The sequence below is a fragment of the Penicillium taxi genome (assembly GCF_028828555.1).
Source record: "Penicillium taxi strain IBT 34144 chromosome Unknown utg000005l_segment0_segment0, whole genome shotgun sequence".
NCBI lineage: Eukaryota > Fungi > Ascomycota > Eurotiomycetes > Eurotiales > Aspergillaceae > Penicillium > Penicillium taxi.
The window spans coordinates 2,539,554-2,564,392 of record NW_026643207.1 but is presented as its reverse complement, the minus strand read 5'-3'; the positions used below and the strand labels follow the sequence as shown (position 1 = coordinate 2,564,392).

General features: G+C 44.4%; 7 protein-coding genes across 7 annotated transcripts; 5 read left to right on the top strand and 2 right to left on the bottom strand.

The window, feature by feature from the left end:
* Positions 1-4,588, top strand: N7495_008291 (uncharacterized protein; the record flags this gene model as incomplete). The annotated part of the gene is made up of 7 exons (XM_057210942.1): positions 1-333; positions 387-816; positions 1,714-1,805; positions 1,866-2,121; positions 2,174-3,105; positions 3,186-4,367; positions 4,421-4,588. The coding sequence occupies 7 exons, from the start codon at positions 1-3 to the stop codon at positions 4,586-4,588; spliced, it is 3,393 nt and encodes a 1,130-aa protein (XP_057060485.1).
* Positions 4,589-6,374: 1,786 nt separating this feature from the next.
* Positions 6,375-7,618, bottom strand: N7495_008290 (uncharacterized protein; the record flags this gene model as incomplete). The annotated part of the gene is made up of 4 exons (XM_057210941.1): positions 6,375-7,024; positions 7,075-7,165; positions 7,223-7,238; positions 7,293-7,618. The coding sequence occupies 4 exons, from the start codon at positions 7,616-7,618 to the stop codon at positions 6,375-6,377; spliced, it is 1,083 nt and encodes a 360-aa protein (XP_057060484.1).
* Positions 7,619-15,776: 8,158 nt separating this feature from the next.
* On the top strand, positions 15,777-16,025 carry N7495_008289 (uncharacterized protein; the record flags this gene model as incomplete). Its single annotated transcript, XM_057210940.1, has 1 exon — positions 15,777-16,025. One exon carries the CDS (start codon positions 15,777-15,779, stop codon positions 16,023-16,025), a length of 249 nt encoding a protein of 82 aa, XP_057060483.1.
* Positions 16,026-16,029: 4 nt separating this feature from the next.
* N7495_008288 (uncharacterized protein) lies at positions 16,030-16,449 on the top strand (the record flags this gene model as incomplete). The annotated part of the gene is made up of 1 exon (XM_057210939.1): positions 16,030-16,449. The coding sequence occupies one exon, from the start codon at positions 16,030-16,032 to the stop codon at positions 16,447-16,449; it is 420 nt and encodes a 139-aa protein (XP_057060482.1).
* A 1,971-nt stretch (positions 16,450-18,420) lies between these two features.
* N7495_008287 (ankyrin repeat domain-containing protein) lies at positions 18,421-20,304 on the top strand (the record flags this gene model as incomplete). Its single annotated transcript, XM_057210938.1, has 1 exon — positions 18,421-20,304. The coding sequence occupies one exon, from the start codon at positions 18,421-18,423 to the stop codon at positions 20,302-20,304; it is 1,884 nt and encodes a 627-aa protein (XP_057060481.1).
* Positions 20,305-20,956: 652 nt separating this feature from the next.
* N7495_008286 (uncharacterized protein) lies at positions 20,957-22,312 on the bottom strand (the record flags this gene model as incomplete). Its single annotated transcript, XM_057210937.1, has 4 exons — positions 20,957-21,253; positions 21,323-21,505; positions 21,561-21,689; positions 21,743-22,312. The coding sequence occupies 4 exons, from the start codon at positions 22,310-22,312 to the stop codon at positions 20,957-20,959; spliced, it is 1,179 nt and encodes a 392-aa protein (XP_057060480.1).
* A 794-nt stretch (positions 22,313-23,106) lies between these two features.
* On the top strand, positions 23,107-23,710 carry N7495_008285 (oxidoreductase; the record flags this gene model as incomplete). Its single annotated transcript, XM_057210936.1, is given in 3 exon segments — positions 23,107-23,352; positions 23,370-23,439; positions 23,511-23,710. Coding segments are annotated over 3 exon segments (516 nt in total), but the record flags the coding sequence as incomplete, so codon positions are not given.
* Between the last annotated feature and the right edge of the window lie 1,129 nt (positions 23,711-24,839).

Sequence of the window (24,839 nt, the reverse complement as noted above, 5' to 3'; positions counted from 1 at the left end):
ATGACCGAGACAAAAATTACTAATCCCGAATTTGTGGCACCACTGGCGCAGCTCTTTGCCTATAGTCTGAGATCTCCGATTCTTCGCACTCCTGATGAAGAAAGCCTGGAGTACGAAGATATATCGTTTTCTTCTCTCGACGGTATCGTCCTTGAGGGGTGGTTCATCCCCGCCAGGGGGTCCAACAAACTCATCATCGCCAACCATCCGATGCCAGGCAATCGATACGGCTACCCAGGCCACCTGCCCGAGTTTGCACAGTTTGGCGGCTTCGAGTGTAACTTCCTCAAAGACTACAAAGCGCTGCACGACGCAGGATACAATTTCCTCTGGGTATCGGGCAGCTGGAATGTTGCGATGTGGTCGGTTCTATTTTGTACGCCTAGTCCCGGCCAGACACGTCGTATATGGAGCTGGGTTTACTCAGCCGCTGTCTTGGGGCCAACGCCTCCATCATCGCCATGGCGCACTATCCCGCGCATTTCACTGATATCCGTGCAATGATTGCGCTCCAACCAGTCTCGGCTCGTGCATTCATCGAGACGGGGGCGAAAGCGGCTGGCCTGGATTCTCGGACTGTGGCTGTAGAGTTTGACAACACCATCCATAGGCTCACGGGGTTTCATCTGGATGAGCTGAGCCCGACCCCTTACGCGGAACGGGTCCAGACCCCGACATTGGTTGTTCAAGTGCGCGAGGATTCCATGACTCATCCAAGTGACGTGCAAGAGATCTATGACCGAATTAGTACGGATAAAAAGGAGTTGTTCTGGATCGAGGGGACGACCAGAAGATTCGATGGATATAATTTCTTCGGTGAGCAGCCAAAAAGAATGATTGACTGGTTTGGGAGGTTCTTCATTTCAAATTAGTGATCAAGGAACACGATATGCATGCACAACTAAAAAGTTCATCATTGGCCTGCTAGCAAGCCACAATTCTTCCATATTGAAATTGTCTACTTGGCCGCTTTTTTCTCTTTTCTCCGACTCTTAGCTCTAGCTTAAAATTCAGTGGCAGTCATCAATGATTCTTTCTAAAAAAAGATAGATCTTTGAATACCCATCAATTCCTCCTTTCCTCAAATCTGATGGATCTTGATTATCCCTGCAGCGGAATACAAATGGGGCATAAAGCTCCTGGAGAATTGGCCATCGCTCAAATTCTCCGGTCAAGACTGCATATGCATTACCAATGTATTCAATTATTAAGAGAGTGATTACATGTCAGATCGTCTGAAAATTTTCACAATAACTACAAGGATAATCCCTCTTCAGCTTGCATAATATGACTATTGGAGCAAACGGGCTGAACGCTGGTGCCCTAACACCTGCCGATGATTAGAAGCTTATTAAACTACTCTTTGGAGCAAAGTCGAAATATCGGGTCTGTGACGTATACCCGACTGCTGCCAAACATTATTAAGACTCCAGTGGGAGTTGTCCCTATTGATAGAATGAGAATATAAATTTGCGTTCGGGAAGAGCAGCTCAAGGAGAAATATTGGGTACGATGACCTGTCACAGCTATAAGCCTGGTCGAGTGTTGCTTCCAGCAGTGCTTGATAACCTTGCGAAAATCAACCCCGACAGAAAATTCTGCTTGATTCCATTCCCAAGTCCGATCGACTGTCGGATGGCTTCAAGAATATCTCTGTCAAAGAAATAGCCGATGCCATAAATCACACATCGTGGTGGATTGAACATTCGATAGGGCATGGCAATAGTCAGACTTTGGCCTACATTGGCGAGAACGACATCAGGTATTTTGTCATGATAGTTGCTTGTAACAAGACGAACTATAAGGTAAAGAATCGGAAGTTTTGAGGTCTCTATCAGGAACTCACCTTAGCTGACTATCTCAAGGTATTCTTCCCGTCTCTGCGCAACTCCGATGAAGCCTTTATCGGCCTGCTAGCGGCAACAAAGTGCCATCGGCTCATATACTCCGTGGACCAGGCAAAAAGAGCTACGCATGTTAGTGAAATCTGTAGGACTCCTTTGGTCCAGATTCCGTCGCAGCAAGAAATGTTTCAAGACGCAAAACATTATCCTTATTCTAAGACATATGAGGAAATGGTGGATGAAACATCCTTCATCATCCATAGCTCTGGAACCACAGGTAAAGCTCAAGTGTTATATAGCAAATGCATGCACAAACTGACCTTCACCAGGTCTTCCCAGGCCAATTCCGTTGACACATGGTTATCTCGGGGTTTACGACTACTTGTCTACAATCTCTTTTCCATCACACCGAATTCCTTGTTTTCACTATAACTTGACATCCGATGATTTGGTTCTGTCCACAGCCCCGTTCTATCACATGATGGGTATCTACCCCCTGTTACACGCTGTATTCGGAGGCGTACCAGTCGCCATCGCACCGAGCCAACCGCTCTCGATGGGCTTTCTGGTGAGCCTCATGAAGATCGCCAATCCCTCTGCCGTGATTTACCCTTCCTCTATTCTAGAGGATCTTCACAGCTCCAGGGAAGACCTAGCGCAATTAAGCCGAATGGATTACGTCTGGTACGGGGGTGCTCCTCTCTCTCCGGCGGTGGGCCAAGCTCTATCAAAAGTCACCAATCTGTGCCAGTTCACTGGTGCCACCGAGATGGGCTTTATTCACTCGATGATGGCCGAAGACAAAGAAGACTGGGTTTATTTCGAGTGGACACCCCAGTTCAATGTTATCATGGACCCTGTTTTTGGAGACGGAGAGGGAATTCTCTTTGAATTGGTGGTTCCTCGAGGGCCGGACCGTGATGCGCACGGCATCTTCCACACATTTCCAGATCTGCAAATCTACCGGTCGAATGACCTCTACACGCAACATCCCACCAAATCTCACTTATGGAAGTATTATGCTCGGTATGATGACATCGTTGTGCTCAGCAACGGTGAGAAGTTTAATCCTGTCGGGATGGAGAAGGTCATCGAGGGCCACTCGCTCGTCTACAAGGCTATGATCACAGGAAAGAAGCGGTTCCAGGCAGCATTGCTTGTACAGCCAAACTGGTCTCTGTGGGACGATAGAAGAAAGGAAATATCATCGAGCTGGAACTATGTAGAGGCCATCTGGCCGTCTATTGAGGAAGCTAACAAAGTTGGTCCGGCACATGGGCGGATCATGAAAGATAAAATTATCATTTTGCCACGGGAGAAGGCATTTAATCTCACCCAAAGGGTACACTGCAACGACTCAATACAGAGCGTGACTACCGGGTTAAAATTGAGGCAGTCTATGAGCAGCACGCTATCATCTCGAGTCTTAGATTCCCGGAGCACCCGCTATTTTCCTCAGTCAAGGACTTTATTGCCCAGGAAGTTGCGTCTCAACTCCACAGGAATGAAATTTCTGAGACAGAGGATCTCTACACGGCTGGTCTGGACTCGCTGCAAACCATCCTCCTGGCAAATGTGATTGCGGAGCTTGTTCGATATTATTCTCCCCAACAACCAGTGAGAATCGTCCCGCAAACAATTTACTCCAATCCAACAGTCAACCAGCTTTCAGAGTCTGTGATGGCCATATTGCATGGTAAAAACGCTGCCGTAACAGAGCCCCGGGCAGACAAGCTCGACCGCCTAGTGGATGCCTACACCGATGGGTTGCAATACCACAGTCCCGGAGAACCAAGCGAAGAAAATGTGGTTCTCCTCACTGGTCCCACTGGCTCCCTCGGAACCTGTATCCTGAATGTCTTATTGGGGAGAGCCGATGTGACAAGGGTCTACTGTCTGAATAGATCCCCAGATTCCCGCAGGGAACAGGAGATGGCCTTCACGAAGAGGGGTCTCACCCGGCTGCCGGTCAATGACGATAAGGTCAAGTTTCTTACTATATCATATGGCAAGGAGAAGCTCAATCTCGGTGAAAGTAATTACACGGAATTACTCAACTCCGTCACAACGATCATTCACAACGCGTGGACCCTGGACTTTAATCAGGCGGTCGAATCCTTCGACCCACATTACAAGGGCATCCGCAACTTAATCAACCTCAGTCTTGCTAGTCGACATCGCGCTCATCTTTACTTTGTGTCGTCTATCAGTACCGTTGGAGCGTGGATGCCGTCTGAGGCACAGCTCTCAGTTCCGGAGATGGTATGCGAGACTAGCGCTGCAGTTATGGCATCCGGATACGCAGAATCGAAATATATCGCAGAGCGAATTTGTTTGACTGCATCGCGGATTGCTGGTGTTTCTGCGACAGTTCTTAGGGTTGGGCAGATTGCGGGTCCGGCGGGCGCCATGAAGGGTGAATTGAGTCGGCGGGAATGGATCCCTTCGATCGTGTTGACTTCGAAGATGATAGGGAAGCTTCCTAATTCATTGGGTACGATGGTGGTTGATTGGATTCCGGTGGTGAGTATCTCTTGTCCAAGAGAGTTGATCGAAATTCGCTGACTTTTTTTCAGAATACTGTGGCTGAGATCATTTTGGAGCTCATAGACTATCGGAGCTTGGTTTCTGCGACAGAATCTTTTGCGTGCTTTAATATCGTCAATCCGAAATCAACCAGTTGGCATGTGCTTGCGTCGCCGGTACGAGAAAGGTATAATTTGGAGTCGGTCAGTCTAGCGTAGTGGATAGATGATATAGAGGGCACTTTGAGAGTTCCTGGAAAAGAAACCCGGGAACTGCCGGCCCTAAAACTGCTGGGGTTTTACCGTAGTCTTCTGGGTGATGTATCTGCTCCTTTATGGGACATTGATATTCGTAAAGCAATACGAGCCAGTGCAACGATGGCTGACCTGGAGCCAATTACCGTATTGCTAATGAAGCGCTGGCTAGATCAATGGCATACAGTATCCTAGGCTTGTGAATCAACTGACCTACATTAATGCAATTTGAAGTAACTATAGAACTCGAGGTTTTGCGGGAGAAAGGTCTCGAAACAGAAATATCTGACACTAACCTGGTGATATCCAACTTCAATAAGTCATTTTGTATCTAATAATACTATTGAGGCACCAGCGAAGGAAGGTCTCGACTAGCTTTATATCAAATCTTTCTTCGAGCAAGACATTTCTTGGAGGGTCAAGGTCTAATTCTCTCATGAATCTGCATCATTTAGTTTATAATCAGATTAAGGACTTTAAGAGCGGTTAGTACATGTCAAAATTCTCGCTCATACACCGAATTTCGTCGTTAGTCGGCAGCTTATTTTTCTTCTGATATCTAGGCTCTAGGCCAGGTGTGATGAGGAAAGCCTCAGGGTCTTCGATCTTTCTTTTTGGCGGCATTTTAAATTGTGAACCCTGACTTGGATATGATCTAACTCCATAAGTGAGGAAGATATTGTTCTAATTTATAGTTATCCTCTCCACTACGATCTGCAATTGGTGTGTGCAAGGCTGTTTTCGAGTAGAGATAACGAATAAGTATCATATATTATTAGTGTCTTTGATGGAGACTAGCGTCCTTGGTGGGGATTAGAGTCGTGAGTAGGCTAGGTATCAAGGCCATGATTTTGCGAATGCCACGATTTTTAAACAAAACACCACGCACAACGTGACCTTTCCACAATGCACCATGGGTTATCACGTATCGTTGCTATCCTGTGAATTACCATATTAGGTTTAGCGGTCCGGTTGAGGTATACAGATCATTGAACAAGTCGCTACCTAGTACAATGTCTCCGAGGTATAGACTGGTGACATATTTTACGGAGATGACTTTTACAAATCTAAGTTTGTATTTGTTATGGATAAATTTCAGATGGAATTTTCTGGAGAACACCTTTCCGCACATGGGGTATATTAGGACTGGGCTAGAATTGGAGTATGATAAGATAACCCTGTGTTGCGATAACAGAGGACGGTAAATCTACTCATCAGATGGATTCACCAAGAAACTGCCACACGAAATATATGAGGCTTGGGTTAAGCTGCTCAATCTAGAGGATGTGGGCAGTGATAGAGCTTTAAGGCCATAAAGTTCTTGTGTTACAGAAAATAAGTATGAACTGTTATTACAAACCTAGATGCTATAAGTTATCATCTCAAAGACTGACAGAGATCTTTCATCAACCCGAAAATGATGACCTTCAGCCTATCAGGCAGTCTTACCCCGCTTAAATGTAAATTTTTACGATACAAAATTACGATTTATCGCATTTTATATGATGTTCAGGGAGTTCTGTCAAGTGAAGAGATCTCGGAAACAAAAAAAATATCACGAAATTGATCAGTAAGATTTTTAATTTTCCACTGACCACAACTATCACATTTAATGGATATGTTTCTACCTTGATGAGGTAGAAGGTAAACGAGAGACAGGACCTAGGAGAAGCCGAAAAAATACGGAAAAAGACACATATTTGAGGCAGAAGGTGGGAGAAGTAAAGAATGAGTTGATAGGTCCTCAAAGCTAGACCGCCGGCTGGAGGTTCATTCTCTGTAGGTGTCCCGTGGCGAAATCTCGCAGAAGATTAATATCGAGGTCAATTGTCGCAGGAGGGGGCCCATTACGCGCTGGATCTGGCAAAAATGTCGGCCCAAATACCTCTTCATGACTGAAGATGAGACGCTGCGGGCCCCCAGTCGGAAGAGGTGGAGAAGCTGGAGGAGGTCGCGGGTGAGCGGAAGGTTGAGGGGCCGGAGGACGCATGCTACTGCGTGTTGCGATTCGAGGAGTTGGCACTGTAGGCACAATTGGGCCGGGAACAAGCAGAACAGGCAGATTAAGCACTGGAACAGAGGGAACAAGGGGGGCAGGGAAAATTATCTCGTGCTGCCGTAGCGCAGGAATGCCAAATACGTCCCGGACATATACGTCCGCATATCCTTTCACTCGCTGAGTGAGCCTACTTTTCGTCCATTTCACTACCACCACGACATGAATGGAGCCGTCGCCACCCGTGAGAAGTAAATCCACGTCTGCCTTCAGCTTCTTCTCGGTCTGTGCCCACACGACTTCAAAGGCCAAGCTTGGCAAATTGTCCATAGCTAGCTGAGGAATCACAAACAGATCGGGTTCTTTTTCCGAGTTCGCGTACGGGCCGGACTGAAATTCCAGGGCTATAATAAGTCAGTGACGGGCGAATCATGATGAGCCAAGCATAGATTACTAGTGCCCATGAAAATTTGAATCTGACGGCGCTCCATGGCCGTCATGTGTCCATTTATGCCCATCTGGGTCACGGATTCGACCCACCATGGCTGGATACAATCATGTATCCATGAGGGCATTATTTTAACCGTCAGGTTTTTACTGACTGTGTCCCATGTCGTTCTACTAATTTCAGTATTCAGAATATATAACATCAAAGGTCGGGTTTGTTCTTACCGTGTGCGGCGTGCGCGGTTGTCCTTCTTCAAGGTATCGTGGTCATCCTTCTTCAATATATCAAAAATTTCTCGTCCCCAAGAAGGCTTCAAATCGCCTACTATGAGAACTGTAGCCTCGGTAGTCTCTTCAATTTGAGAGAGGATATGTTTCTTCAGCTTGTGACGAGAAAATTCGCAGGCGGAAATTAAGATCACCACTCCGAGTTCTTCATATTCAGCACTAGATAGACTTTGGGGTGATAACGCCTGAGTATCTTCCGCGGGAATTTTATTGATGAGAGCCGAGCGATCTGGTAAGGTGGTACGTTGTTCAATACCTGTCATTGCGTGTTTTAGTTGTGAGAGAGGAAAGTCCAGAACTAAGAAAGTGGTTCAGACAACATTATGTAATCTTCTTGTTTAGGACACTAGTCTATGATTGGTTTATTTCCCCAATTGGTCGTCCAAAGGGTCTACGTGGGGTGGGGCACGTTTACTTAGATCGCGGTGGAGACCACATATGCTTACATCTATAGCTAAAAGAGGATTTTTAAGGGAAGCTTGGTGAGGTTATCTCGGGGCCTTAAGATGATGACCTATTTAGTATGAATAAGCAGCAGGTTGAAACCTTAGTTTCTAGTGATAGATATTATGTCAACTTGGGCGAGGAGGTGGGATTATAGGAACCAATCAGAAAACTTCACAATCTCAAATATGTGTGTGTATTCGCAGTAGTAAATCTTACTATAGTAAAGAGCGTACGGAAGCTGACTAATAAAGAACACTAGACTAAAATAGGACTGGTCATTTGACATATTATTATAGTCACTAACGAAATCTGTCGGTTTCTGACTCGGAAGATCTACCAACGATACGTGATAACCAACTACACCATCCGGCCAATTGTTTTACTGAATTTTAAAAGTTAAATAAACTAAATCACTACCGAATGGGACACCCGGAGAAAAAATGAATTACACTGTAATTTATCTATTTTAGTTTTAACTACACTTTAATTGATGATTTCTAAGGATTTCTTTACATAAAGATATTGTCGGTTGACTAGGTTATTACCGAAGCAGACAGCTATTGATATCGTTTCTGTACGTATATAATAGGTGTATGCATATTGGGTAAAAGTGAAGTGTCATTCTAAAATGCTTAGGTGAAAGAAGATATAGTAGCTGCCATGCCAAGATCACATGATCTTGGTATGTCAGCTGATATTCGTTCCAACATTGGGCATACTTTAAGAGGGGTAAAACGCGGTCAACTGATAAAATCAAAGTATCATAAGCTCGCATGGCAGTCCTGAGTTCCAATCTTCTGCCTTAAAAATCAAAGTCTCCATTTTTAACTTCCAAATTCAATTCGATCGCTCGACCCAGCCAATTGCCTTCAGATTGATTTTGTTCGTGTCAATAAGTTGAGTTAACGTATTGCACGGTTTGGCCTTGGTCATTGCGTCTGCTGGGTTGGAGGTTCCATTAACCCACTTGATTGACGCGATTTGGCGGCGTTCATACGCCTATCGCAGGCATATTATGTCTATCATTAGGCGCTTTTCCTGTGTAGACCCGAGCCGCACGAGGTAATCGTACAATGATTTCGAATCGGTGCATAAAACGATTGGGAAGTTCGCCTTTAGCATTTGATCCAAAGTTGACTTGATCGCGAAAGCGATATCTGAACTGTGAACTATGGTGTAAAGTTCGGATGCCAAAACGCTCCTAGTGATTCGTTTACATTTGATCGAGCTCTAGTGAATGATATTAGCGTTGGCGAAGTTATCAATCTGGCTGGGTTCTGTGGTCTTGGTGTTGTCGATTTGAACGTTTCTCTTGTCGGCGAGCATAATGACATAGCTAATTTGTGACGAGAGGTCCTTGTTGTTGGTAAATGATGCGTCTATAAAGACAAGAAGTTGGAGTGATTTTATGTCTAAATCGACGAACTTGAGTCCTCTGGAAGAATTTTCTCTTTGCCAATTAAGCTGTTTGTTCAGTAACTTATAGTCATCTTTGTCCAGGTGGGTCGCTTAGGCAGCGAATGATAAGTCGAACGCAGCTTCAGGTTAATATACTGAAGCTATATAGGCGCCTCTCGCGCGCTCGGCGATGTATTCATCTTTGGTGTTGGCAAGGGAGATCTTATCGCATTGGCCCTTCTGCGCAAGGGTGATGCTTCCATCTGTTGCCAATTCGATGACTCCACCATTGAATTTCAGTAGATTTTCAATGGTTAGTTGTTCGCGTTCTTTCGCCGCGAAGTTTGCCTTTTATAGCTCCTGTTTTTCTGCTTCTGCAAATTCGTTATCTGTAAGGATAAGAGTATTATCTGTTTGAAGTCCGACGATACCGAATCCTTTCGAATCTGTTATATGTAGAAGACATAGGTCAAATGTCGACTGGTTCATTTTCAGGTTTATCGAATGGTGGGAGTGATATATCCTAAACCAGTGGTTTCCTGCTTCGGGGATGCTATAGAGTGGCTTAATGACCTTTAGAAGTGTGTTTTTCCCGAGGTGGCCTATCAGTTCCTTCGGCGGGCGTGCGTAAAATTCACGGTTTAGTGTGGTCTTTGACTGGACGTACGCCTAGGAGATATCGCGGAGGAATAGCTTGGATTCAGCGGCAATGCCTTGGCGACTTGCAGCGATGTAAAGGATTAGTCTCTGACTGATACGTTGAATCGTTGGCGATTGAGTCAAAACTAGGTCTTTCTCTTGGTCGTTATATGCTTGAATAACTAGTCTTGATTTTTCGAAAGCCCGCTCTGTGCCTTTATTCTTGATATCGTCAACGAATCTTGAATTAAATAGTCGCACACCAGGTGGGGCTTCTGTGATAAGCTTAAAGACTCCCTTTTTAAGTAACCTATTGATTTCTTTTTGTCTTGAATCTCGGAACTGAGTATTGGTGCTGCTCTCCTCTTGCAAAAAGATAGTTATGGGCGGAAAGTGTTTACGCGGGCGACCTAGGCCACGTTTTTGCGCTTCTTTAGGGACAGGGGCAGTTATAGGTACCGGGTGCTTATGTGGACGGCCTAGGCCACGCTTCTATAGCTGCGTGGGCTGCGAGGGAGTAGGGGCAAGTTCTTGTTCTTGATTATCTACCTATGTTCGGCCAGAGCGTCTAGGTTCTGGCTGTGATCTAGCGTGTTTAGAGAGGGTTTTAGTTTTAGCTTCTGGTGCTATTAGGTCGATTTCGTCTATTCCCTATGGTTCTGGGTTTAGAGTCGGCGATTCTGTGTAAAATGGTTTGACCACTGTCGATCGAAATGCTATTGGTCTACTTAGTAGTTTGACTATATAGTTTTCGTCTTCAATCGATAGTAGTATATATGGCCTAGTCCAATTACCTGTTTTTCCTATGTTTCCTTCTCTCTAGATAAGAACTAGTGAATTCAGTAGCAAATCATGGATTATGGTTATGTTTAGGCCGTTTCTCATGTTTAATGTATCAGCGATTTGGCGTTCTACTAGGAGCTTCTATATCTCGGCCATCGCCTTTCTAACTGCTATAGCACGCTGTGTGATTGATGGTGAAGGGGAATCTAAGTCAATCATTCGGGGGTATACGCTAAAAACAAGTAGTATAGGGACTAAACCTCCTGGTCCAGCTGTGTCGTTAATTGCTTTAAAGGCCATTTAGAGGGCTATTTCTTGGTCGATTCCAGGAATTTCAGCAATGATAATCTGGTAGGCGCGGCGTAGGGGGCCGTGGTATTGTTTAACCATGCCGATTAAGTTGTGCGCTTTAATAGGCACACTTCTTGTGTTTATGCCTATGGCTTTTATATAAGTCTTGAATTCCTTACTAATGAAGTTCTTTCCGGCGTCGTGGGTGATCTAGTCTGGAGGGCCTAAATATGTGTCGATCCAGCATGATTGTAGTTTATCCTAGGTGTTTTTGGCACTAATGTCGTCTAGCCATCGGCCTGATTGAAAGTGTGTTGCTTCGTCAATAATATGAAGGAGGGGCATGTTTGCGATATATATAATATCGACTATAATATTGAAGTTGAATCTTATATCATCTGGGTCCTTTAGGGTGAAGCGGAATCTTCCTGGCGATTTTCCAAACTTCTGGCAGAATTGACAAAATTTGGTGAGGTGTTCTAGTGCCGTGGTGTTTGTTTCATGGCCTGCGTTCTAGAGCAACTTTTGGAGTCGGCTGACTGATGGATGGCTAAAGCGATGGTGTAGTCGTCTAAGCTTAGTATTGGTCAGGAAGCAAGGGTTTGTGCTGAACGATATGCTAAGGTACGAGGAGAGGGGTGCGTCCTATAGCATGAAGGGGTGTCCAAATCGGCGAATGATAGGTATTTCATTTTGTTTACCTGGTTTTAAAGTGATGACTACGTTCCTAAGGTTATTATAGTATACTCCAAGGTTGTCTATGTCCGCTAGGTATAACAGGAATGGAGTGTCTGCATTAACGATATAGAATTGAATGTTGCTAATAGGAGTAGGGATTTTTTGCTGATCCGATTAAAGAGGTTGTTCTAATTCCGAATTGGACATTAACTTCGCCAGCTGTGGAGGGATCTAATTTGATGTTCTTAATCCTCTGAAGCGCTTAGAACTGACTAACTCCGGCTGTAGATTTTCTTAAGGCGCCGGTATCGATCATGATTCCCATAAATGTTTAGGAATTATATCGGCTGATAGGCATAGTAGTATAGCTGAATGGGTTAGAGTCAGCTAGCGAAGTATGCTCTGGTAGGCGAGAGTTGTCGAAAAGCGAATGCAAGAACGCTCTATTGGTAAGTTCTGAGCTTGTTGCTATAGCTTGCTTAGCAGTAATTAAGCCGAATGAGGTAAAGAAGGTATCAACGTGGTCATATTCTTCTTCACCAGAGTCTGTTCCTTTGGTCTAGAGGGCAATGGTTTAGGTGTCGACCAGAAGGGCTTTAAAGGCTTCTATTTGTTCGCTCTCGTCGTCTCCTTCGCAATATACCATGTACTGCCTATATCGCTTATTGAAGTCACCGTTTTTCTCCTTATTGTTGTTGAATCCCTGGAGGAACTTTTGCTTAGATTGCCTTTATTCCTCCTCACTATGTCTCCAAGATCGGTAGGTTGGTTTCTGGCAGATATAGCATTTTCCCTATGGGTTTCTTTTGGTCTGATTCCTGGTGAGTCCTCTTCCTTGATTGCCGTCTCTATGGTATCGTCTATCGGTGTAGAATGTTTCTTCTAAGGCGAATGCTGCTTACCTCTCGGGGTTTTCTTTCTCCCAGGTAGTGATTGATGACTATAGTTTATTGATCAATACCACGAGGTCTTCTGGTGGATTAGAAAGTGCGTTACTACACGCTAGGACTCCTCTATAGGCTGTGATGAGCTTATTGATGAGGTTCATGTTGCTCCTGAGTTCTAGGTGAAGACCATGTCGCTTTCTGAGGAGGTCACTAAGCATGGATTGGAAATTCTGATAGATTGAGTTTAGGCTATTAGAGTTGTCGTTTATTACTCTTTATAGTATAATATCGTTCCATTTGATCAAGTTTTGGCGGTAGAATTCGGGACCTTCAAAGAATTGGTGTAGGTGGTTACACGCTTCTTGGAATATTCGCGAAGGTAAATCACTGCTATAGTAATGATCTTCAGCGATTCCGGTAAGCATTGTTGGAAATGCTGCGTTATAACCGTCCAGTGTTATCCCAACTCTTTTATAGATGGTGTAGAAGATATTAAGTTTCCAGTCAAAGCTGCTATTATCTGTCCCACTATATCTCTGTTTCTTAGTATAAATCTTTGATATAGAGTTGATCTCTTTGGTGAAATCAGTCTTTAACTTCTTGGTTTCAAAGATAAACAGGCTAGTCTCTGGAGAAAACTGATTAGGAACGCCTAGAGTGTCCTCTGGTAAGGATTTGTCGCTTCCTTGGTCAGGATGACTACTTCTAGGGGCGGACGTATTGATTTTTGGTGTAATCAGGCGGTCCGCTTATAGGGGCAGAGTGCCTTATAAAGGCTGCTTCAATCTAGTGCAGGTCGGGTTAAGGCGGTATCTTAGTGCTCTAGTAATCATTGGTATCTTAAATTCCGTGAAGAAGCTTTCAATATCTTCGTCTATCCATTCGTGGAACTCCTCTTGTTGGGCTACTATGGATAGTAGGGTGTAAATTGCTATTCCTCGACTAAATCGTGGAACAAATACTCCATGCTGAAGTAGATTCGTCCGTAATGCTGTTTGTCTTAGAGGTGCGACTTGCTTAAAGTGTTCTGGTTCCCAGTTTTCGAAAAGGTCGCAGTATGTTGCCCATAGGTTGTAATCTGATGTTCTGTCATCGAAATGCATGTTCTTTTCAACGTAGTTATTTATCTCTCGCTTTATGGCTGTCGCTAAATCGATTTCCTAATCATAGTCATCGTTGATTGATTGAGCTGATTCAGCGGCTGAAGGTGGTGCAGACATAGTGTAAAGCAGTGTGGGTTTTTCAGAAATGTTAAGATGGTGTAGCAGTATATGAGATAGGTCACTTTTGGGTTTCCTGGATTTTGAATGCAGGGATATGCAAGGTTGGAGGGCGAGGATGAGGGGATTTAAGCGGTCAAGGATATGTAAGTAAGAGAAATAGGATGAGGGGATTTAGGCGGTCAGGGATATGCAAGTATGAGAAAAATGAAGGGATTTGAAAGGAATGGAGGAAAATGAGAGGGAAGTATGGTAGTGTTTTTCAGTGTTTTTCAGTGTTTTTGGACGTTCTTCATAGACCTTGGGGCTTCTATGAAGTAGGTTCTTAGCAAGATGGTGTAATTCTCGGCGATCGTTCAAGCCTCAAATTATCACGATCTTCTCCTTCGACTGAGATATGGCAAGGACTTAGCGAATCTGGAAAAACAGCTTTTGAAGACTGTTCAACACGCTCGAGCTTCGTAGATGCGTATTTCCTGATCTGTACGTCTACTGATCAGTGTCGGTTGACTAGGTTATTACCGAAGCAGACAGCTATTGATATCGTTTCTGTACGTATATAATAGGTGTATGCATATTGGGTAAAAGTGAAGTGTCATTCTAAAATGCTCAGGTGAAAGAAGATATAGTAGCTGCCATGCCAAGATCACATGATCTTGGTATGTCAGCTGATATTCGTTCCAACAGATATGTTTTCAAGCAGAAATAATTCAAATTCGAGATTTAAAATCATTTCCACTTGTAGTTGTTGAGATCTGACATTCAGTTTTTTCGAGTTTACTATGGTGTTCTGGGTGTCCTGTTCGGTGGTGATGTACTTTAAATGAAGATTTTCAAATTTCTAGAACATAGATTTCGACTTTCCTCCGCCTAAGAAATTTCTTTTTGAGAAGTTTTTGTTTCGCCAGTAGCTTTAAGAGCTATCTTCTCCCATAAGAAAGCTTTTTTGGGATTGATTTGATGGCCTCTTCGGGCGTCATCAGACCCTCCTGGATCCGCTTCCAATTCAAGCAGATATTGAGCCGGGTTTTTTGTGGAAACATTCGACCATAAAAGTTGACAAAGAATTTGTCTGCCGCCGGAGGACCAAGAACATAATTTGGGGAGAGACATCCGATGTAATAGTAATATTGTAATCTGACGTATCTAGCAATGCGTGCGTTGCCTCGCTGACTTAATGAGTGATCATAAATCAAATTAATTAAACCTATGGAGTAAAGGTTAGCATATAACCAGCTTGAAAACAATGAGAATGAGAAATACTTACAGTCTAAATAAACCAGCTGCCGTGGAAATCGACATCGCGTATCAGCATGTAAGAATGTGTTTATCGATAAACTCGATTCTGAGAGATCCATATGCCAGAAACTCGATGGAACAATAAAAACGCGAGTATCATGTGGATCTCCATTATATAACACATATCCTGGCCATCCGAGAGGGAATTCTGTAGAATTTTGATCCTCATATCGATCGTAGTCCTCCAATACCCGGAATCCTTCCCGACAAGCAAGAGTGAAAGCATCTTCAAGTTGTTCATCTGCGATCACAAGAAAACACTAGCATACCACCAAGGGAAATCCAAGACTCCTGATAATAGGATCGCCAGCTATACAGTATCCGATGCTGTGTTCGCCGAGAGATTCGGATAGGTGACAGAGATCCTCTCCAATCAACTCTGGAAGAGGTCTATCAGCGGTATAATCATCCATATTGAGTGGGGAAATTATAAATAAATCTGGCCTTTGGTACAGGATACTGTTATGAGAACTTGATGAGAACTTAATAGGAGTGTAGAGTGTAGTTGGGAAGATTTCCGGGAAGGATGGTGGGGTGATAAATGCGGTGGTTTCTCCACTATTCTTTGTCAGCGCCATGAGACCAATTAAAATGAGGTTCCATTTTAGTACTAGTCCTACTCGGGTTAGGCTGAATATAGAGGAGGGTCACTTCCCCACTTTGATACTGTTTACATTTTAAGCCTCATCTTATTCGACCCTCTCCAGATCTTTTCCATTCTCCGTCCAGACCTTTACATTCTCCGTCCACCTCACTTCGGTTCCTTTTCAGCCGCAATTATGCCGGCCCCAAATGAAATCATTTCGTTGATCAATGAGATTAGAGACAAAGTCTCAGCAGACTTCATTCTCGTCGGTGGCGCAGCGGGAAATTTTCAAGGCAATGATCAGGTCACAAGCGATATCGATCTCCTTGTCCGTGATCCAAAAATCCTCGAAGAACTGCAAAAGATTGAGGGCTTTCAGCTGAAGGACAGGGCACTTAATTATAAGTCGACCTCTTATCGATCTGCTCCAAACGGTCGATGAAACAATGAGATACCACCAAATCGAGCCTTTCACTAGCATCTTGTCTGGAGTACGCATGATGCAGGCAGACCCCGCCCTAGCTGTAAAATTGAAGTGCTCGTATCTTCGACGGGATGATGAGAATGGGTTCAAGAAGAGAGACAGCGACTTGACTGATGCACTTTTCTGGGCAGAGAAGTTGAAGACAGCGGGACAGAACATATCCGAAAGCTGCGCCAAGACGTTCCGTCTCGGCTTCTACAACATCCTTTTGCTTCGCAAGCATCTGTCCACCTCTGACTTTGAGGAGTTGGTTGACGTGGGGCTTCGCAAACTCCTACTCCCCTGGGAGGAGAACTCCCAAGACCAAAAGGAGTACTACTTGTGCTTCGCAGATGAGGGAACTGACCCCTTTACTGTAAGTCTCGTCGAAGCTGATGAGTGAGTACTTCGAATGCACTGCTTTGGGATACTTTCATGTACCGTTTTCTATGAGTTCTGCCTTTTATGAATAATCCTGTATGAATAATATCAATGCTCTCCATTCAATAGATTATTTTAATGTCTAATCGCCTTGATCTGTAAAATTGTAGCAGCATACTCTGCTTTTCAAAGCCAGTTCTAAAATACTAATAGATTAAGATAACCGGCTCACTCGGTTGGTCGCCCTCCCCCCTCCCCAAGGCTGATACTCACTCGGGTTCAACCGTGAAATCCTCTCGAAGAAAGAAGAATTCTTTTCTTTCCTATCATGAGCCATATTTCATCCTGACCAGTACGAATATTTTCCTACCTTCCTTGGTCAACGCCAAGTCTGAAGCCGGGAGCGGTTTGATTAACAAGACTGTGAGCCACCTGGCGACCGCCGAGGCCCTAGAAGCAACTCTATGCGCTTTCTGATGGGAATTGTTCCGTCAATATAACCTTCACGACTTCGGATTGTATTTATCTTCTCTCAGGCGGTCATATAAGATTTCGATCTCCACCATTTAGCATAGGACGTACACAGTTCTGCAAATCAATACACTACGTACGTAAAACCCCTTAGCTTAAGACCTGATGACCCTGCAATTTGATAGCCCGCCTTTAAAGCTAGCCCCAGATTAGTGTTGGCAATATGGTGGACATGGTAAAGATGGTTGTATTGTCTAACTAAGCAACTACGGATATGGACCTCGGGCGTCATGTCACCGTAACAATTAGGGATCCTTAGCCGTACTGAATCCAATATAAGTTTGTAGCTACCTAGGCATGCTACTATGAAATTGAATCATAGAATTATAGTGCTTCCGATGGGCCTTTGGCCAATAATGGGAAATTGGAATGGGAGTATTCGATGAGACTTTAGGATCATAGCATTTTCACAGAAACTGTGGTCGATCGTGGGCAACAGGACATCATAAGATCAATACAATCTTGGTGACGTTGTGAACAGGGCTAGACGCTAGGTCGAAAGGCCATGAATGCCACGATTTTCAAACAAAACACCACGTATATCATGGCCCTTCCACAACGCACCATAGATTATCACGTATCGTTAACACCGATAAGGTCCTGAGATCGAGAGGTCATTTCATTTTTGCAAACTTGCCGTCTTTTTTCGGCAGTTGAATTTGCATTTTTTTTCTATGTTGCAATCCACACAGCCGCTGTAATTAAATTATTACGACCTCTGTTTCTGGACAAATTTGATGTGCTTCGTATGTACGAGCTGCTATTATTAGAGTAGGTGATAAATTAAAGTAAATCATATACGAGCGGCGCACACATGCGAGTGGCGCACCTAGAAAGAACACCATAGTAAAATCGAATAAATTAAATATCATATCTCAACAACCATAACTCTCATAAGAATCAATACTGGGTGAGAAATAATAATAAGAATCTTTTTAAAGATCTCATTCATTTGAAGTAAATTAATTAGATGGATTATAGTGATACCATAAATTATGATGTAATTTATTTATCTTAGCTTTAACTACACTTTAATTGACGATTTTATATTCCTTCTTCTATATTATCATTTTATCAACTATAAATGATCCAAATTCAAGAGTTGAAGTCATTCCAACGGGTGGTTGTTGAGATATGATATTCAATTTGTTCGAGTTTATTATGGTGTCCTGGGTGCGCCACTCACATGTGTGCGCCACTCGTATGTGGTTTACTTTAAAAGAAATAGAGTAACTATTATTTAAAAAATAAAAAAGGAAAATAATAAGCGCTATTTGGCCGTTTTTTTGTGCTCGCGCTAGCCCTGTACGGTAACCGACAAGGCTGCGCCCATGAGGCTGACATAACTTCCAGCTTCCCCTTCGACAAATATCAACTGCACAACTCCATGCTATGTTGGCTGAGGCTTCAGAAAATATAGTTAGATTGATATTCAGTTTCCTAGAAAGAAATCAACATCTCAATGATGAGCTCGTTTATACCAGCCAATGACCCTGGTCCTCAGCAAGGCTCTAGGCTCTATCTTGCTTGCTTTTTTGGGATGCTAGAGCCAGCACGAGATCTTATTAAAAGTGGAGCGGACGTTAACGAGCAGAGTGAGCACTGCAACGCTCTCGACGTCGCCTCATTTCAAGGCCATCTCGAGATTGTCAAGCTTCTCTTGGACAACGGAGCAGACGTCAACGTGCAGGGCGGTAAGTATCAGTACTATAACGCTCTCCAGGCTGCCTCGTTAGAAGGTCATCTCAAAATAGTCAAGCTTCTCCTGGACAAAGGAGCAGACATCAATGTACAGGGTGGTCAGTATGGTAATGCTCTCCAGGCCACCTCATTTAAAGGCCATCTCGAGATCGTGAAACTTCTCTTAGAAAAGGAAGCAGACGTCAACGCACAGGACGGCCAGTACGGCAACGCTCTTCAGGCTGCCTCTTCAGGAGGCCACCTCGATATTATCAAACTTCTTCTAAATAAAGGAGCAGATATCAATACACATAGCGGTAAGTACGGCAATGCTCTCCAGGCCGCCTCCTCAGGAGGTCATATCGATGTTGTCAAGCTCCTCTTAGACAACGGAGCAGACATTCATGCGCAGAGCGGCGTGTACGGTAACGCCCTCCAGGCCGCCACACTAGAAGGCCACCTCGAGATTATCAAACTTCTCTTAGAAAAGGGAGCAGATATCAATGCGCAGGATCGCACATACGGTAACGCTCTCTACGCCGCCTCATCTAGAGGTCACCTCGAAATTGTCAAATTCCTCTTAGATAAGGGAGCAAATATCAACGCCCGCCCCCATAACGCTCTTCAAACCGCCTCATCAGAAGGCCATCTCGAGTGTGTCAAGCTTCTGTTAGAAAAAGGAGCAGACGTCAACACACAAGGCGGTCATTATGGTAATGCTCTCCAGGCCGCCTCATCGAAGGGTCAACTCGAGATTATCAACCATCTCTTAGACAAGGGAGCTGATATCAACGCACAAGGCGGCTACTACGGCAACGCTCTCCAGGCCACATCATCAGAAGGCCACATTGAGATATTCAAGCTTCTCTTATATAAGGGAGCAGACATCAATGCACAGGGCGGTCATTATGGTAACGCTCTCCAAGCTGCCTCATTTAAAGGTCACCTCGAGATTTTCAAGCTTCTTTTAGACAAAAAAGTGGATGTTAATATAAAAGGCGGCGTTTGTAACAGCGCTCTCCAAGCAGCCTCGTCGGAGGGCCATCTCGAGATTGTCAAGCTTCTTTTGGATAAGGAAGTGGATGTGAATGCATGTGGCAAGCATTGTAACGCTCTCTACGCCTCCTCATTACAAGGCAATATCGAGATTGTCAAGCTTCTCTTGAGCAAAGGAGCAGAAATCAACGCGCAAGGCGGTTATTATGGTAACGCTCTCCACGTCGCCTCATTGAGCGGCCATCTTGAGATTGTAAATATTCTCCTAGATAAAGGAGCAGATGTTGACGCTGAGGGCGGTCGGTATAAGTACTATAATGCTCTCCACGCTGCCTCATCACAAGGCCATCTCGAGATTGTGAAAATTCTCTTAGAAAAGAAAGCGGATGTTAATTCAAAAGGCGGCTTTTACAGCAATGCTCTCCAGGCTGCCTCGTTTGGAGGCCATCTGAAGACTGTCAAGCTTCTCTTGGATCAGGGAGCAGACATCAATGCGCAGGGCGGCTTTTACGGCAACGCTCTTCGGGCAGCCTCACTGGAAGGCCATCTCGAGATTGCCAACCTGCTCCAAAGATCTGGCGCTATCACGAGACTTCCCGGCTCTAGAACCCCATTCAACACAGAGAAGAAACTTGGTCTCACGGACTCTGAACCCTCTGATCAAAGTTAATCATTCCTTTGGTAGCCTCCGTGATATCCACCTGTCTAGCCGCGTGATATTATGTGGCTTAAGTACGGCTTAGCGGACGGGAAGCCCTGTTCTCCATACCTAGGTACCCTATGGTCTTATTAAGTGTTTAAATAAAAAGGAAAACTCCATCGCACCCTATAGAGGCTCTAAGCTTCCTAACATCCTTAATGACCTGGTTGTCCCCCCAGTTCTCGACTTTGACTGCGACGAAAAATTCTGGATCTCTAGATTCAAGGACTTCTGGTTCCACTCGCTGTGATTCAACGTGTAAAATTTTCGGGTATAGACAGATTGGAGCAACACACATGACACAACACCATTTGGCATTCTCTGCAAATGATCAAAAGTCAAAGTGCTCTAAGGACTTTCTATTGAAGATACGAGGATCAATGTGTCGGTAGATTAAAGTATTCTACTGATTCGCATATGCTTTTCTATGATAAGGAACTGCAGTTGTAAAAGTGGTAAGAAGTGTGTAATATTCTATTGCTAATAGTTGTAGAAGTAGATCATTCACCCAACTGTTGTCATTACCGATCCAATCGGAAATAGGAGTCATTGGTCCAAACCATACTCCTTTCCCTCTACATCTATCCTGAGTTCCAACTCGATAACTCGAAAGACTAAAATTCTACACAATCAACGAAGCAGTAAGCATAACAAGCCCACCCATCCCATCCATGCCCGCGCACCACTCCTCCCAATTCGAAACGCCACTGCTCGACGAAGCCTTCGCATCTAAGGGTTTGTAGCTTAACAGCCCATTGGAGTCGCATGGTTGGTCCTCATCCAACGTGACCAGCTCGCCGTTTGCGGCTAGGCCAAACGCAGTCTGAGTTCCCGAGTTCTTGTCAATCTCGGCCTTCCACGTTAATGCATCGCTTGCTTCCCACAGCTGTTTCTTGGCTGGGAGGTGTGCTAGAGGTAGCTCTGTTTGGACGGTACACGTTTATGATCGTTCAAAGTAGATTAGCATGTCTAAGATTCGATATAGTACGGCTAGTCTTTTTGCTTTAGTTGGTATCTGCGTAGTCATATGCTGATAATAGTGGTGAAAAACAAACCTTCGCCTTGATTCCAAATATATCCACTCAACCCAGTCCTTTTCGAGACCGTGGCTGACTGATATAGAATGTATGCCGTCTTTAATATCTGTGTAGCAAAGATGTTTGGCTATCACCTATCAAGTTCATCAGAGCTAGGGAAACAAGAAGAGAAATCGGTACAGCACATACCATCAACGCTGCGAGCAATAGAGAATCATAGTTGTTGTGGTCAGTCTGGCCTTCATCTAACCTTGTGAGAATATAAATTAGGAGGGCTTGCATGGCGGCAAGTAACTCCCACTTGTTAAGCTTCAGGTGCTGGATTTACGGTATCAGCTCCTTATAAGTTCTCCTTTAGGATTTGAACATACCTCTGCCACCAAACGTTCGCACTCTAACTCCACATTCTTCCAAAATAACTTTCGACCGGATTGGAACCCACCGCTGATCATGTGCACTAAGCTAAGACAGTTAGAAAGTGGCTCCGATGTTGATAGATGCCGGTGGATAAACGGCCGAAGGGTCTCGTGGCGCATCATCATCAGCGGATACGATTTCAGGTTGTGTAGTATCAGTTTGGCGATTCTTTGCTGGCCAGTCTTCATTCTGAGTAGTGGTTCTAGTGATCGGATAAGGCCAGATGGGGTTGGTGGTATCAATATATCGATAGTCGGGAGCGCTTGCTGCATGTGAAACGTTTTATTGGTGGAAGGTGCGGTGTGACTGGTTGAGGGTGATAGAGGGATTTCCTCGTTGGTCTCAGTATTCAAAAAGTCGGCAAAGTCATTATTTAGATTCATCCAGTCAAGATATTCCCCTTCTTTATTTTCAAGCTCTGTATCCGACAGAACAAGGGTACTATCGAAGAGAACATCACTTGCGTCTCGACGATCTTGGAGAGCAAGAGAATCTGCTACCGATACAGACGCCACATGCGACATTGAATCATTTCTAGGCTGAACTCTTGGCCCTGCATCTTTGGATGAACTGGCGGGATACGTGCATTCGAATCCCTTGGTTATGCACCTTGAGCATCCAGGCCGCTTATTATCGCAACGCACCTTGCCTCTGGCACAGGAGATACAAGACCGAGACCGAGTGGTATTGCCGAGCCTTCTAGAGCGGCAGTAATATCCATGTCTTTTCAGTGTGGACTCTAAAACACCAAACTTTTAGTAAAGACTCGGAGGAAATTGAGTGCACGTGCAAACTCACGCTTATCAAAGGGTTTCTTGCACTGGGTACACCGCAGTACAGATTGCACGTCTCCTTGGTGCATTTCAAAATCTCCCGTAGCTAGTCATGGGAATCTATGAAAATTTTGAAGATGAAATACCGATATATACATAGTTAACTTCACTTTTGCATTTGTCAGCATTTAGTCCGGGCGGGACAATTTGAATAGATGCCAAGCTACAATCCGGGCGGAACATTCAGCGGAACAATTTGAACAGAGTAAGAAACATTTCATTAAAGCTAATCTTGCGTTTCATCACATTTGCAGTATTCTAACAACATTTGACTTGCATCATGGTCGCAGTTGTGCTCACAAATTGCACAACTCCGCTGTTACTCTGCTTATGTAGACCTACGTATATAAATATAGACAATGTCCGCCGAAAGAAAATGTCTCTCAATCAAGCAATCCGACATTCGATGAATTATTACCATTCAACATCTATATATTCACAATGACGGCCCCCTTTCCATCCCCAACCTCAAAAGGCATTCAGAGAAATACGACTCAATATCTCCTGCCCGACCAGAACTCTCTGCCAAGGGCAAGACGGTCCTAGTAACCGGAGGTGGCACAGGCATTGGCGCAGAAACAGCTATCTACTTTGCCCAAGCCGACGCATCACGTATCGCCCTTCTCGGCCGTAGGGAGCAGCCACTTCTCGACACCAAAGCCACCATCGAGCAAAAGTATCACGGCGTTGACGTCTTGGTCGCCTCTACGGACATTTCTAAAAAGAGCCAAGTAGACGACGCGTCCAGCCTGGCATTGTGGACACTGCGATGAATAGGGATGCCGGTGGCATCGCTGCTACAGGCATCGAAGATAATAGTAAGTTAGGGAACCAGTGCTTTGCAATAAGGAAAGATATTTTCATAATTTCTGATATTATAAAAACCTAGTTTCCCTGCCGGCTGGGTTTAATATTTGGCTTGCAAGTCCCGAGGCGCGCTTCTTGAACGGAAAGTTCTTGTGGACGAATTGGGATGTAGATGAGCTCAAGGAGCAGGCTAAAGAGCTTGAGACAAGTAGCCGACTTTCCATTGGGCTTATTGGGTGGCCGTTTGACAAATCGGATTGGAAGTTTGAAATTTCGTGGTAAACTTAGGGGAATAGAGATGGATAATCATGGATTCAATTCTACTTTTTCGTAGGGTAGTTTTTGTTTCGTTTGCCTTTTAATCTGGGGTATTCAATGTACACTGATGATATCAGCATAATCAAATGAATAAGGAATGAAACGGTAGTTACAAAAACATACAACAGACAACACCAGGTGAAAAGACCATAATTTTTCAACTTAAAGCCACGCATATCGCGGCCTTTCCACGATGCACCATGGGTTATCACGTGTCGTTAACACCGACAAGATCCTGGGATCGAACCCCAGTCTGGTCACTTTTTTGCGGTTTTTTGCTATACTGGAGACGTTTCACCATTTGACTCACGGACTAATCTATAATTGACTTAGTGTGGCGGATCTGCAAACTATTCGAGAGGGAGGGGAAGAGTAGTTCTAGTGCCGGCAGTAATCTCCCCACTACACTAAACACTCTGCTCCACTTTCAGCCCCGATCTTCCTCATTCACTCAAAAATGACTTCCAAAGATAAAGATCCGCTCTGTCTCGAATTGCCAGACATCTCGTGCCCCGCCCAACGCCCACTGTCCAAGAGAGAATCGATGGGCTCAAGTGCATACTTTCACATCAAAATGCTAAACGACTCGGGCAGTAACCGGATGGTTACCTCTGTAAGCTGTTGCAGGTCAACACACAATATGGAACTGAACTCAATTCCTAGTGGGTGGAATTGTCCATGATGTATTCGGTATTCAGCGACCATTTAATATTGTACTCATACATAATTTTGCCCGCCTTTTACTCCGCTTTCTTCCTACCATACATTCCTTCTTTGGAAAATACATTCTCGGGTGGAACTTCAGGTAATGTGTCAGGACTTTTGGCACCTTTCAAGCTTTTTGTTCTAGAAAAGTATCCGACACCAGAGGTTGTGTGATGCGGTCTTATGACACTCTTTTTTTTTAAGGCTGCGGCGTGTTTCTTGGTGTGGTGAGTGCTGACCTAGCGTTCACAAAATTCTCGAGTATAGCTGACAATGTAGCTCGCTACCGGCTTTGTCCCCATCCTTATTCAATTCTACGCAACAAACGCGTTTATCTTTGGCGCTGCTGATGTAGGTGCAATCCTAGGGAAAATGAGACTGACTTAAC